A 15,946-nucleotide genomic window follows, 5' to 3' on the forward strand; every position below is an offset into this window, starting at 1 on the left:
CTTCGATGATCTGATGGGAACCAGTATCACCACAGCAGCAAGGTCTTTGAAATACTTACTGAAGGTGTCTCTTTATTACCTGTTGCAGGCAGTTTCAGAGAAAGGAAAACTGCAATAACTCAGGGCAGTGAAAAAGAGACTGAAGCACTTTTGGACCTCAAATGACACATTTTGCTATCTTTTTCACAATATTATTTTTGATTCAGTTGATTAAAAAATTGTTACTTCATTGCTTTGAAAAGAGAAATACACAGAACTTTACATTTGTGTAACAAATTTATGTGATATGTTGACAAAAAGTTTGGAAGTAATATTCACGATAATATACACTATCAGACAAAAGTATTAGCAACAAAACTTGCATATTTATAAAACAGAAGACAGATTGAGCAAGATCTATTATAAAATGGAAGAAAAGTAGTTTGTTATCCAATAATAGGGTCCATCAACGATGTTTAGTTGGAGCTTTGATTAATGATAAATATTTCTGCGAAATTGTTGTGCTCAAGGCATAATTAAATATACGTTTCCAACAGTAAGAAACTGCTTTGAGGCATCACATTTCTGCTTTGTATATTCTTTTTTTTACTCCTTTCTTTAATGCTCTTACGTTATTCCCTTGGTCATCCTCTATGTGCGACTGAATTACCTCGTCTTTCTGATACAGTTGTAGCTAGTCTGTCTTTTCAGTTATAGATATAGTTCTTTTTTGAGGATTCTGATGCAGTGACTTTCAGTTTTGTGACTTATATTTCTGTTCTAGGCGGCATACTTGCATCTGCTCCACGCGATGCCCACACAATATTCATTAGCTCCTCTGTGGTAGCTCACTTCTACAGGCGATGTCTTCTATGGCGAATTTGCGACTGCTGTATCTATTTTTATGTATTTGTTTGCTTAAGCTGGTATTAACATTACGTAAGGGGAGACGTGTATAATAGCATTATCAAACACAAGCTTGTCATACCAGTAGTCTACTGTAGTAAAGTAGCTGAATGCCCATGATTTTGTAATAAGTTTTAGATGAGAGTAGTCCTTTCTACCATAGAAATATCATAAAGTAGTAGTTTAACACCTGCTAAGCATTATTAACTCCAGGTGAATGTTGCTCTTCAACACAGCCTTTTTCGTTTGATGTAGGTGTAGTTTAGCAAAAGTGATAGTTTGTACAAAATTAATTCAATTTGTTTTGCTGAAACTTTAACAATAATTACACCATTATCAGAAAATCAGTCATGTAAATATCCTATATCAAATGAATGTGATTTTTGAACAGAACGTGCTGTTAATTCGGAAGGAATAGGAGGTTTATTTTGATTTAATGGGTGTAAATAAATTAGTCCCACCTATGTGGCATTCTGATTGTGAATGTGAAACTGTGTATTTCTGTATAAGATTTTCATTTTTCCTTAGTTTTCAATGGTGTCCATCAAAATATTTTCAGCGTGTGGCAGCAAATACTTGACATTCTTGGAAGAATGTTTGTGGGTGTCTTAAAGTTTTTGTTCATTAACATCTTAAGAACTCTAATGAAATGATAGCAAGGAAATGATTACTGTTTTTTTTTCCTAGGGGGAAGGAATGAACACCAAATGCACAGTTTAACGATCATGGGTCAGGTAATATTAAGTCCCCTTTACACTGAAGCGAACATGAGTAAACACAAGCGAATGCAAATTCACAAGCAATGTGCAAGGGTTTGTTTGTGTGCACAGTCATTGACTTGTACCTGCAAATAAGCATTTACACTAGAGCAAATGGAAGAGAAAGTGTACTGTGTGTTTTGTTTTTTGGTGCTAAAATGTTGTCGTGGTGGAGTTATGTAATCTATATTCATTACAGTGTGATGTAGAGAAGAAACATAAAACTTGGTTCATTTTGTATAGCGGGCACACTGTTTGTCATGAAAGCAAAACAGCATAGACACAGAAAAATGTGTGTGTCTGAGTATTTGTGCAGGCGCAAAAGAAGTGGTGGTTTGACTCTAATTAGCGATTTGCAGCTGCAACCATCGCTTGCTTTTTTCTGGAACATCATCCTCATCCTTTTTGCCTTCTTCTAGGTGCAATTGAACTGAAGATTTCAAATTAGGACACAAAGCTTTGTTGATCCGTAGCAGCAGAAAGAAACGAGCACTAACAATGTGATTCTTATCAACAGGTCACAGCTATGCTAGCCTCAAACATTTAATCGTATATCGACCACATCTGTGTTCCAAATATTTTCTGAAGTATGTAGTGCCATATGTGAAGTACTCATAGATTCTATAAATTTAATTCCAGTAGAGGTACAGTTATTAAAAATGAGTAATATAATGTGAAACAAAGATCGGAGCGAAAACAATTTCACTCTCCATTACATTATTTAAATTTTGTAAAATAGTAGCTAAACTGCAATGTTAAAACAGATACCTTCAGCAATTTCTTGCCAAACATCTTTTTTTTTGTGTGGATCTTTAGGATCCCACAAGCACCTGTGTGATCTGTCCTCTTCTATCAAGAGAAGTACACCATCACTACAAAAACCAGTTGCAATAAACACCAACAACAGTTCGTGTGCAAGAAATGGCACATGTGGCAAAGTGGATGCACTGTGTCTATCATTGAAACTAGTGCCGAAGCGGAGAGGACATGAACTTCCTTTGGTCTCACACTCTGAAACTGACACCCAGCGAATCACAAGAAAATACTTGCGAATGTGACCTGCGTATGACCGAACACCATGCACCAACGTTTCACCAGAGAGAATTCTTGTTTGCTGTTGCACATTCACTTGTGTTCACTTCGGCGTAAGGGGGGGGGGGGGGAGCTTTAGAAGTAATTTCACAACAGACAAATGCCATTATCATAGGCTGCAGTTCTCAGTGATCTAAGTAGTGGAGTAATTAGGATATTGGATTCCTAACATGCAGGAGACAGATTTCAGTCCTGCCTGGTCATTATCTTTGAAGTTTTCAGTGTCTAAACCATTTCACACGAATTCCAGGCTATAAACGATATACCCTCGCCAAAATGGTGTAATTTTCTGGGATGCTTTAAACAACAAATAGATGCTGTAATAAAATTTTCTTCTGATCCTATTCTGAGTTGACATTTGTTTAACAAACTTTAGTGCTTTAAATGAACCATTGATGTTGTTGTAGAATGAGAAACTCAAGGAGACCCTGAAAGAAGAAAGGAAGGGCGTTGGTCACTATTTGGTTGATCTATCTCAGCAGAAAAAGCGGATTAGTCAAAATGTTTGTGGCTTGGAGAAGGAAGTAAGTATTTTTCCCTCATCTGCTTTTATGCCCGTGTATTTTATCTCATATTTACATATCTTTGTCATTTTATATTCACATCTTAGCTATTATTTTTCATGATTGTGGTTGACCTGTTTTTTTAATGACATATTAGTGTTGAACTTTGACATCTGCATTCAGTTTTCGCTTTTTAAGGTTTCAGAACTTAAATTCATTGCCCGGCAGAGTGCATCACTAAACAACCAATTTAAGAAGGGGATGAAGCATCTGGCCACTTGTAAAAGGAAGAAATGTTCTGTCTGTGTGTACACCAAGGCGACATTTGGCGAATATGCAGACCGAAATGAGTGAGTTGATTCCACTACTTTCTTTATGAACCTATAATATTCTCATTTGTGGCAGAACAAAAATTGTCTCAAAATACGCAATCTCATACGAGCATCCGAATCATCTGCCTTGTCAATAAATAAAATTGTGTTAGTTGTAACAAGTGAGAGATGCCATACTAATATCTTTTAACACTGCCTCTAGTCTTGGCAATGCCTTCAGTCTGGCTGGGAAGATAATCCACAAGTTTAGGTATACTACATCTAGCTGATGCCATTCATTGAGGATTACATTCCACAGAACTGCGAGATTGTTAGTGTGCTGATTGCTGTATTTCACCCACTGTTCCTAATGGTACCAGACATTTTCTGTATCTGTAGGATTAAGATAGGGCGATTCAGCAGCCAGTCGTATTTGTGGCCCCACCTACAGCTTCACATTCTACTGTGATCAGTGGTCTTCTGTGAGGTACCTGACTGCAAATGTCCATTGCATGCAGTTCGCTTTGCAGTGTTCACTCAAAACCTGCGTTCACTGTCATTAGCAATTCCTGTCAGGTTTTAAACTGATTGTTATTGATAAGGAGTGACACTCACTTCTGATCCTTGTTGGTTTGGATCTTTTTATAATTACTATTCTTACACCATACAACATGGTCTACATCTACATATATACTTTGCTAGCCACCAAGTGGTGTGTGGTGGAGGGCACAATTCACGCCAAAGGCATATTCCCCCCTCTCGGATTTCGGAATTTAGTGAGCAGCCCCTTCCGTTTAGCGTGTCATCTATCTGCACGTGCATCCCACTTCAAACTTTCTATGAGATTTGTAATGCTCTTGCGATGGCTAAATGTACAAGTCACAAATCTTGCTGCTCTTCTGTGGACCTTCTCAATCTCTTGAATGAGACCCAACAGTTAAGGGTCCCATACAAACGAACAATACTCCAAGACTGGACGAACTAACATATTGAAAGCAATTTCCTTTGTTGAAGGACTGCATCACTTCAGGATTCAACCAATAAACCGCAATCTGGAGTTTGCCTTGCCCGTTACTTGTGTAATCTGATCATTCCATTTGAGATCATTTTGAATAGTCACATCCAGATACTTGACGTTTGTAACCGCTTCCAAAGACTGGGCATTTCTTTTGTACTTGTACATTAATGGGGATTTTCACCTTGTTATACGCAGTTGGTTACACTTACTAATATTGAGAGATAACTTCTAGTCATTACACCACACATTTATTTTCTGCAAATCCTCATTGATTTGTTCACAACTTTCATGTGACACTACTTTCCTGTAGACTACAGCATCATTGACAAACAATCTAATGCCATTGTAAATACCACCAACCAGATTGTTTATGTAAATCGTAAAAAGCAGTGGAGCTATTATGCTGCTCTGGGGCACACTTGATGATACGCTTGTTTCCGTTGAAGTCTTACCATTCAGGACGACATACTGCTCTCCGTCTGTTAGAAAACTTTCTATCCAACCACATATGTCATTGAATAGACTGCAAGTGCGCACTTTTTGAAGCAAGCGACAGTGCAGAACTGAGTCAAATGCTTTCGAAAGTCAAGAAATATGGCATCAACCTGTGAGCTGGAATCTAGAGCCTGTTGTATATCATGCACAAAGAGGGCCAGCTGTGTCTCGCATGACTGCTGTTTCTACAACAAATTGATGTCAGTGAAATTGGCCGGTAATTATGTGCATCCGATTTTCTACCATTTTTATAGATTGCTATGACCTGGGCCTTCTTCCAGTCCCGTGGAACTTTCCGCTGATGATGAGGGGTTCTCCATTCTTGGGATACACGTTGGACAGTCAGGGTTTATATAACAACAAATTGTGCAACTTTATTCACAGTGTGGCTATGGACACTTTAGCAAACATTACAGCTTACTGCACTAATTCTGTACAACCAGCTGGTACTGTCATGACTTATATCAATAATGCATGGTCACATGACTGCTTGATAGTTTTACACCATCTGTGGCACTCCTAAGTGACCAGCATGTTCTTTTAAGAGGGTGACTTATTTGGTCCGGTGGGCAGTCAGCATAATGCAGTTCATTTTATTAATCAAAGGTTGCACTAACACCCTGTTAGGGGACTGACTACCAGCAATCGAAAAGCTGTACTTGCACACAGCCTAAAACAATACTGTACATTACATCTAAAAACAAAGATGATGTAACTTACCAAACGAAAGCGTTGGTATGTTGATAGAGACACTAACAAACACAAACACACACACATACACACACACACAAAATTCAAGCTTTTGCAACCCACGGTTGCTTCATCAGGAAAGAGGGAAGGAGGGGGAAAGACGAAAGGATGTGGGTTTTAAGGGAGAGGGTAAGGAGTCATTCCAATCCCGGGAGCGGAAAGACTTGCCTTAGGGGGAAAAAAGGGACAGGTATACACACTCTCTCTCTCGCGCGCGCACGCACACACACACACACACACACACACACACACACACACACACATATATATCCATCTGCACATATGTCTGCTTGTGCCTGTATATGTGCGGATGGATAAGTGTGTGTGTGTGTGTGTGTGTGTGTGTGTGTGTGTGTGTGTGTGTGCGCGCGCGAGTGTATACCTGTCCCTTTTTTCCCCCTTAGGTAAGTCTTTCCTCTTCCTGGATTGGAATGACTCCTTACCCTCTCCCTAAAAACCCACACTCTTTCGTCTTTCCCTCTCCTTCCCTCTTTCCTTATGAAGCAATGGTGGGTTGCGAAAGCTTGAATTGTGTGTGTGTGTTTGTGTTTGTTAGTGTCTCTATCGATGTACCAACGCTTTCGTTTGGTAAGTTACATCATCTTTGTTTTTAGATATATTTTCTCACGTGGAATGTTTCCCTCTATTATATTCAGTACATTACATCTATGTACAAAAGCATGTAATTATTCATAAGAATATTGTATAAAATGTGAAGTTATTAAAAGTAACATGTGTGACTAGGTGACTTAATAACCAATTACCATACGAGGTGTGATCAAAAAGTGATGTGAATTTTAGTTTCTCGCAAAGTACCTTTATTTGTTCATCATCCTCAACTTTGTCCCCTTCGAAGTAACCCCCCCCCCCCCCCATATATAATACAACTGCGTCAGCACATTTTTTCAATTTTGGAAGCACTTCTGGAACTCAGTTTCCAATATGGGGTTCTGTTCCTTCAGCGATTCTGTTTCTATCTTGACAGTGGTGGAGAAACAACATCCTTTCATAGTTCTCTTCAGCCTCAGGAATAGATAAAAAGACACAGGGGACCATGTCTGGTGAAAGCAGTGGATGAAGCAACATAATGGTTTTGTTTTTTGCCAAAAAATCAAGAACAGGCATTGAGGTGTGAGTGGGAACATTATCATGATACAGTTTCCATGAATGGTCTTGCCACATTTCTGGTCCTTTTTTCTGGCTTGCTTCATGCAGAGGGCACATAGCCTCCAGGTAGTATTCCTTATTGACTGTACAACCATAAGGCACGAACTCATTGTGCACTGTCCCATTGTAATTGAAGAAAACAGTGAGAAGAACCTTCACCTGTGATAGAACTTGTCATTTTTTTTTAGTCATAGCAGTTTCCATTGGGATGATTGCGCCTCGGTTTTGACCACATACCCATATACAGGGTGATTCCTCGCTAGATCAAATGTCAATACTGTGTTACTTCACCTAGCCCAATACGTAACGCTGAAAGTCAGGTTGTGAGAAACAAAAAAATCAGAACATAAATAATTGAGGAACAAGCTATGGTAAGCTTCATTAACGGTCAAGGTTTTGACTTATTTGACAGTGTTGGCATGATAAACTGTTGAGAAGTGAAAGAACAGGGAAAGTGTCACTCAAATGCTTGAAAACAAAGACATATATTTGCTTCACCAAATATATACTTACTCACATGTCGGACATATTTTGAAGCCCTGAACCACATAATGTCCGAACCAACTGCATTTTTCCCATTCAGGAGAGATGGCTTTATCACTGTCTAAGGCAATTTAATAAAAATTGTTTTATCAGTTTATGTTCTTATTTATGCACAGTCCAAAATATTTCTTTGTTCAGGTATTGAAACACTTTACTCATTTTTTGCTTTCAGATATCTCCAAGAAAATCCAAAGTTATGCACCTTCAAAAAGCATGCTGCTTTTGAATTGTGTTGTATATTTTTGTTTGTCTGTTGGCCACATTGTTTTGTATAATTTTGTTTTCTGTAAACATTCCATTATTACTTTGTTCTGAATTTCTCATAATTCTTCATTGTGTGTATGGTCATGGAGCGGTTTATTATTGCATAGCATGTGGTAATAGAACATTTTATCAGACTGTAGAAAGTTATGCAGCAACTGTGAGATGTCTTCACGTGACTCTGGGGTGCAATGAAGCATCAAATGAATCAATATTTTGCATTCGATGAAATGGGCTCTACAGCAGATGTAAAGAGTTCAGGACCAGTTCGTGCAAAACATTGTGGTAGTTCATGACAGTGTGACAGTTCAATGAAGCTGGTTCTTTGCCATTCCCAAGAATTGGGATAAGGTATTCTTTCGTACGGTGAATTCTCCACTATTATCTCCATTACTACCCTTACAGATCTCTGTTAATGCAGCAGCTAAAAGAAGTCGATAATGAGATTTTGTTGTCTGGTTTCCCAGAAGATGCCAGTTTTGCAAGGATCATCATCTTTAGTGAAGGGGCACACTTCCATTTAAATGGATTTGTGAATAAACAGAGGTCAGTGAATACTAGCATGGTTCAAGAGAGGGAAAATGATGCATGACAAGTAATGGAAGCCAATACCATATGATGACAAGAGATTTTTGTGGCTTCATTTCAGTGGAATCAATGTTAAAGAGTTGTTTCAGCAGGATGGTGCCACCTGTGATAGTTCCTGTGAAACAATGGGGTTGCTCCATGGGCAGTTTCTTGGATCACCTGTTCTTCCATAATGGTGATTGACAAGGCCACCTGGGTCATGTGACATAATCCTTTGCAATTTTTTTTCTTTTGGCTTATCTTAAAACCATGGTGTATGTAGACACTGAAACATTTGCGAGTTAAAGGTGGAAATTCATTGTGTTGTTGGCGAAACACAAAGAGTCTCATTAGGCAGTCAAAGCGAATTTTACAAAGTTCTTGCATGCTAGCCTAGTATAGGAGGTGATATACCAGATGTCATTTTCCTTACCGGAAACAGGAAGGGGTGGTGAACATTTTTGTGTATTTTGCTCATGTGTTTTGAAGAAAATAAAGTTTAATTATATATATCAAAACAGGTGTGCTTTTTGAAAGATCCTAAGATGGATTCCCTTTTTAGTAAAGACAACAGAGTGAATATAGAAATATTTACCTACCTGACAACAGCTAATACAACACTTTACAGTTGTATCAGTATCTTGAAGAAAAGATCACTAACCTCAAAAATCACATTTATCTGTCAACTGTTGTACTAGTAATATTTATGAATGTGAGATTTTACTATGCAGAAAGAAAGACAGAATTAAATATTAAGAAAAGATTTTGTACCTGTAATCGATGAAAATAACACATGATGGAGAATACGAAAAAATAAATCACTATGGGTGTTATACAAAGACCTTTACAACATTGAAGTGGTAAAGAAGAGAAAGTTGAGGTGGGCTGCTCACACAACAAGAATGTTGGAGAATAGAATACATACAATGGCATTCTCTAGGACAATAGTTGGACCGAGAGGAAGATTCTGAATTAGGTAGTGAGAGAAGCTCTGAGATGGTACAATTAGGATGCATACCTACTCGAGCAACCAATCCACTTGACAGACTGAGATGAAAGAGGCTCATACAGCAAGCTTATGGTCGATAAAGTAAAATAAAGTACTGTATCTGGGCTGTTTAGTGTAAAAGTAGCTCAGTCATCATGGAACCTTGACAGTGTACCACGGAAACAAAGCAGACAACAAGATAAAAACTAGGAAGACTCAAAAGCACAAAATGCACAACTATAACACAAGTTGACATGGCAAGAATAGGGTAAATTCCGATGTTACCAGATGATGCCACTGTCCCCCCATGAACTTCAAAACTTTATTCCACATATTCCGCAAACCACTTTGAACTGCATGGTAGAGAGTATTTAGCATCCTACCATTTGTTAGGTTTTCTTCCCAGTTCAGTTGTGTATGGACTGTGGGAAGAAATTGCATAAATGCCTCTGTGCATGCTGTAATTCATCAAATTTTCATTTGATGTTCCCTACGAGAGCAATACATAGGGGGGTGAAGAATATCTGTAGACTTTTCCATTTAATACTGATTCCTGAAACTTTGTAAGTAGTCTTTCACAGTATAATTGCATCTAACTTCAAGTATCTGCTTTCCAGGTTTTTCAACATTTCCGTGATTCCCTCCTGTTTCTCACAAGAAACCCTGATATTCACAGCCTGTTAACAATCCGTCCCATCCCATCCTGCTCCGTAATGTTCCATCCGTGTACATGTCAATCTTGAATCTGTGAAGTGAAGTTCCGATGAGAGTGGTTGTGTGTGTGTTATTGCAGCAGGAAGTTGCTGTCGTGCTTCCAAGCGCCGCTGCAGGACCTGCGCAACTGGATCCGGCCAGTGCCACTGTCTGCAAGCTGCTCGGAGGATGAGGGTGCGTCGTGCCCACAGCTATCACGTGAAGGGGCACGGACCATGGCTGGCAGCAGCCGTATGCGCACACGCAGTGGTGGCTCTGGTGGTGCCGGCTACTCACTGGGCCTGCCGCTGCCATCGCCACTGCCCTCCACGCGTTCAGAGTACTCCTTCCGGCGTGCTTACTCACCAGATGCCGACGCCGATGAGACGGGCAGCTCACCGTCACCGACACCGTCACTTCCGGCAGAGGCAGACGCGTCTAGACGGGGTACGCGTCTGACTGTCATCGTACACAGAATGTTGTCCACTAATCGAGGAAGCCACACACGGGACAGATCACAGATTTTACTCATCTTTTGCACAATTGTAACACATACTTACACGCAACAATTGCTGTTCTAGCACTATGCACTTCTCAAGCATTTTCAAAAAATTGAGGTTCAAAGGTTTACATATGTGTCGAATACCGTACGAGAGTGCCAGCTGTCGTGCAGCAGCATTAGTGCAATTGGTTAAAGTGGTAGACCGATAGTCAGTTACATCATTTTTTTTTCCAAATCTTCCACCAAACACTAGTATTGCTATAACAAATTGTGTTTCTTTGGAAAGGATTGGTAATAATATTATTAATTACTCTTCTGGCCCTGAGAACAGCAGTCAGTTCTTGGTCTTGTGGAGTAGGTCCTCCACAGCATCTTTTGCTTGGGATGTTATTCCCTTGTTCATAGTGTCCGAAAACCCTTGGCTACCTGGTCTGTGAATCTTATTTTTAGCCTGATGAAAGGTCTTTGTCATTCAGGTTTCTTCTCTGACACTTCTCTCTATCTTGATCCTATCTCTTTCCTATAGACATGGCCAACCAATCTCAAATTACTTATCTTGGCTTCCCAAACGAAGGCTGGCTCATTATATATCTCCCTGAGCTTCCTGTTATTTCTTCTTCAGCAGTCTCCTACCTCATATAAATTGATCCAATTTTCTTCTGCAGCATTTTATTTTTTTTCCTTTGTACTTATCCGTTCTCCATATTATAACACTTTCCTAGTTATGGTTTTATATATTCTTGTTTGTTTTCTCTTGAAAAAAATAAAATGGATAACAGTAATTTGTCGGGGGAATATGATGCTCTGGGTGCTGCTTTGGTCTTTGCTTTTATTTCTTGTTTCTCATAGTTTCTGTTGTTTGCTAACAACCGCAGACATTTAAACTCATCTGCTTCTTCAAACACTCCACATGGTTTCCTGCCCGTTTGTCTAGTAATTTCTTTCCACCTTCATGATTTTCCTCATAATTTACCTCTATTCCAACTTCCCTTCCTTTTTTAAATAGCTTTCTTGCCAGTATTTTCAAGTCATCTAGCTTAATGCCGTGTCATGTCCATAGGCAAGTGCTATCATATTTGATTCCCTCTTCTGCTTCATTTGCTGTATCCAGTGCTTCCTGTATTATTATGTTGAACAAGAGTGGTGAAATTCCTTCTCTCTGATTGCACCTGGTTTTACATCAGAAGTGATATAATAATCTGCGTCCAGTTTCATGATCCTGTTTGAGCCTTCCAGTGCATCTTTTACAAGGAATTTTTATCTTCTTTTGTATTCAAAACTTGTGCAATTTCTGCCACTTAATTCTCTGTTTATGCTGTTGTATTTTTTTTAAAAAAAATCAACAGACAATGTGACCACTGCTCTGTCGTATTTTCAATATTTTGATATGGCTGCTTTTAGTACAAACATCTGATCAGTGGTGGATTTGTTTCTCATAAATTCCCCACTTATTTCTCATCCATTTCCTCTTTTAAGATATAGTTCCAATCTTTTCTGGAGAATCTTCAAGAACACTTTGTAGACTGTGCTAAATGATGACATACGTCTAACATGATGATGATGATGATGATGATGATGATGATGATGATCATTGTGGTACACTCATGGTGAGGTAAAAAAAGGATTCATGATCAAATGAACATATATTTATTGATACATTCATGTTTATATCACAATTGCAACACATTTTCAAAGAAAGTATAGCCCTGTATCACTTCACTGTGATAAATGTATGAATATATTGATAAATAATTGCTCATTTCATTACATTTCCTTATTATACCTTGATTATGCCTTCTCGCAGACATACAACAGTGATTATCAATATTATTGTTTCTTTCCAAAGAAACATGAAACAGATGGGAGATGAGGGGAAAAGAAAGAAAGAAATTGACAAGACTGGTATGCAGTATGGGCAAACAGTAGACTGCTGGTTCCACTAACACCTTTGCTCAGTGGATAATGTTCTCAAACAGTAGTCAACTGCCTCATAAAACCGTGAACCTTGATTCCTCAAAATCAATTGATACTACAGCAGCATTTGTCATACAGTCTCTCAGATTTTCTGGGCAGGATTTATTAATAGTGTACTTCCGGGTGATCAGCTAATTTGTTGTTTCCATTTTAAGCACAACATTTTGATGGGCAATTCAGTCGCCTTTGCCAGAAGCTGTGAGGTTTGCTTTAAAGTGTACTCATTTCCTGCACTCCAATTACTCTGGTTGGATACCAGGCTGAGAGTACTCTTTAACAGCAAAATGTCAACAAAATATTGTGCATGAAAAGGAAACAACTCGACTGGTCACCCAAAAGTCCACCGTTAAACATTTCTTGTGTATATGTATGTACTGCAGTTGTGCAAATTGTGAGAAAAATTGTTTACTTCCCTTGTAAGTTGATTAGTGCTAGTGTACTGAATCAGTGTAACGTTATAGCTATTCTTTGAGATGTCATCTCTTACCCCCTGTGATGGCATACCAATTTTTATGATCTACTTACAGTTTTTATGATCTACATAATACTAGAGTGACATGCAGAGAAGAAGGTAGGTGCTTGATTTGCTTTGCACTGAGAGATATGAAGATTAGTTTTCAGTGTCACCAGTGTGTTGTCTGTCTGTGTCCCACACCACATCCTCTAGCCATTGTGTACCCTGGTAACTCGCAACACTGGGTTAAGTGCCATGTGTGGCGACTGTTTCCGTTTCTGGCTCCCTTACAAAAAATTGTATGCTCAGAAAACACTCAGTGTCACTTTTTAACATATTAATTGTTTTGACTGCTGTATGCCCACCCATAGTGAACTCTTGCTCTCTTTCCTACACTTTCCCCCATTGTTTGACAGACATGGTAGAATGACACTAACAGCTGATGCTTTGCATGGTACACTGCCCCATTGAAACTGTGCATCACTTCGTTACCTACATAACACTATATTTGTGAGCATCATGCAAATAACTCCTGTGCGAAATGGTTTCAGTCACTACGTCTCTGTTCTTGAAAATAAAACAAGGTCAAATATAATGATGAACCAGGTGTTATTATTAAACACTTGAAAATAAGAAGTTCTATTTTACATTTCAGGTCCACAATATAATATTTTCCAAGAACTAGAAGAACTAATGATTAGAACTGTTGCAGCTAGAGTTCAAGAGGAAAGCATTTTCTAACTATGTTGGTGGCCAGGTAGTATAAGATTTGTCTTCAGATCACAGTGATTTTCCACTCACAATGAACAGTAGTTCATGACTCCAATTTGCATTACAAAACACACACTTTCTGTTGTTTGTACCTGCAAACATTCTCCTCGTTCGTGCTTTGAAAGAAGTGTCTTGTAAAAGAGGCTGGTTTCATCAGCACCATACAAAGTATCAGCAGGTAAATCTGCTGCATCTGCTGCATCTGTTATCTTCCATATCTTCTTTACAAACCTTTCTGCATCTTTTTTGTTAGTTATCAACTTTCCCCAGTGATGTCAGCTGCCACGTGCCATGTCGTTTTTCACAGTTTGATAGGCAGCCTCTGCTTGGTACAATCAAGTTTCTCCTGCCTAGTTCTTTGTTAAATACAATTGCTGTTTCCTTTATTACTGGGCGACTTAATGGAATTCTCTTACTGCTTTGTTGTGTGAACCATCTGCAAAGAGCTATGTCCAGTTCTTCATTTTCACCCTTTTGCATGACCTTCCATTTTCCCAACATGCTCTTCATTTGAATTACATACTGTCAAATAAAATCATCTTTCTTTTTGATGTCATAAATAGTTGCTCATCAAACATTATACCCAACAGCAATGGCTTTCTAGTTTGAACCTCAGTTCAACTAATCTAGAATTTCCAGTCTTTGCTTGGGGTCTACTAGCATAACATGTTTTCCTTTTAGAAGCCATAAAACTGAACTGTAATGAAAGATATAATTTCAAATATGTGTAACATTGTTTAACTATGTTATTAACTAACAACATAGCTGCACATGATAGTTCATTGGTTTGCACATCATTTCTGCTTGAGCTATGTCAGAAGTGGACCAGATTATTGAGAGGGTGGACTGCTGGTATACATGTTTCATGTAACCACAATGAGAACATTTCTCTGTTCATCCACACTTTCGTCTGAGTAAAAATCACACTGATGGTGTATTTCAGGTGATTTTCCACTCACAATGTCGGCCGCGGTGGTCTCGCAGTTCTAGGCGCGCAATCCGGAACCGTGCGACTGCTACGGTCGCAGGTTCGAATCCTGCCTCAGGCATGGATGTGTGTGATGTCCTTAGGTTAGTTAGGTTTAAGTAGTTCTAAGTTCTAGGGGACTGATGACCACAGCAGTTGAGTCCCATAGTGCTCAGAGCCATTTGAACCATTTTTCCACTCACAATGAGCCATTTATTGTAGCAGTAGTAATAATTATACACATACAATGTAAGGAATTACTTAATCATGGAATTCATATGAAATAATTTGGGAAAACTCAAATTATGATGACTGGATCAGTTAAAAAAGCCTGTTTTCTCTTTGGATGAGGATCTATTTAAAACATGATCACAATCAGTACATTTAGCCATGTGACTGGGTCTCATCTTGTGTGTGTGCTTGAGTGTAACTCAGTCTTCTTGCTGCAGAAATGTTGATGTTCCATGCTTCTGTGCAGCAGAAAAAAAGAGAAGTAATTGGAGGAGGTTGGGTCACCCAGATCACAGGCTTAAGGGATCCATCTTGTCTGTAGACCATGAGAGGCACAAAGGAAGGAAAAGACACCAGCGAGTGCATATAAAATACATCAGTAGGTACTATGCCACTTTCACTTTGAGAATAATCTCTAGAGTTCAAGGAAAATAGTGTAGAGGGAGAGATCCATGTAACCCTCCTGTCATAGCAAGCGCCAGGGTGTCTTGACTCTTGCTGTATAGTTTTCTTAGCAATAGAGTGCTGGATATATACAGGCCAGACAATTTTTGTGTATCCATCTTGTCTGTTCCCAGTTCACTGGTGGTTATATAGATGTAAAAACCCATTCAATGAACATGCCACTGCTAAATGATACAGGAATTTCACACATGGTCCTGCATTTATTAAAAATCAATAGGGAGGCTGTTGGTTTTGACACAGAAGTTGTGAAACTTAGGAAAGTGACAAAAAACAATGATGTATGCAGACAGTCATGTTTTACCCCTTGAGTTCCATGTTTACAAAAAGAAAAAGTAAAGAAACTGGTATGGAGATTTTGGTTTATGCAACCTTTCTTACCCATAAATGTTTCAGTTTGCTATCTTCAGTGTGTTTCTAACTTGTCTATTTCTAATGCAGGTAAACAAAAAAGGTAGAACCTCCAGACTAGTTACCCCATTTATGCATGCATAATAAATATCTGGCTGTGGGTCATGTTCTAATCATAAAGGTAGCTGCATGCAGCTATTGCA

General features: G+C 38.8%; 1 protein-coding gene across 1 annotated transcript in view; it reads left to right on the top strand.

Moving 5' to 3' along the window:
* LOC126259306 (uncharacterized) overlaps positions 1-15,946 on the top strand; it is a 778,502-nt gene that overhangs the window by 751,337 nt on the left and 11,219 nt on the right. The window contains exons 8-10 of the mRNA XM_049955978.1: positions 3,143-3,259; positions 3,437-3,588; positions 10,132-10,478. Of these exons, the coding sequence (XP_049811935.1) occupies positions 3,143-3,259; positions 3,437-3,588; positions 10,132-10,478 (616 nt within the window). The remainder of the gene's footprint in view (positions 1-3,142; positions 3,260-3,436; positions 3,589-10,131; positions 10,479-15,946) is intronic.

The sequence above is a fragment of the Schistocerca nitens genome, chromosome 5 (assembly GCF_023898315.1).
Source record: "Schistocerca nitens isolate TAMUIC-IGC-003100 chromosome 5, iqSchNite1.1, whole genome shotgun sequence".
NCBI classification, from domain to species: Eukaryota; Metazoa; Arthropoda; class Insecta; order Orthoptera; family Acrididae; genus Schistocerca; species Schistocerca nitens.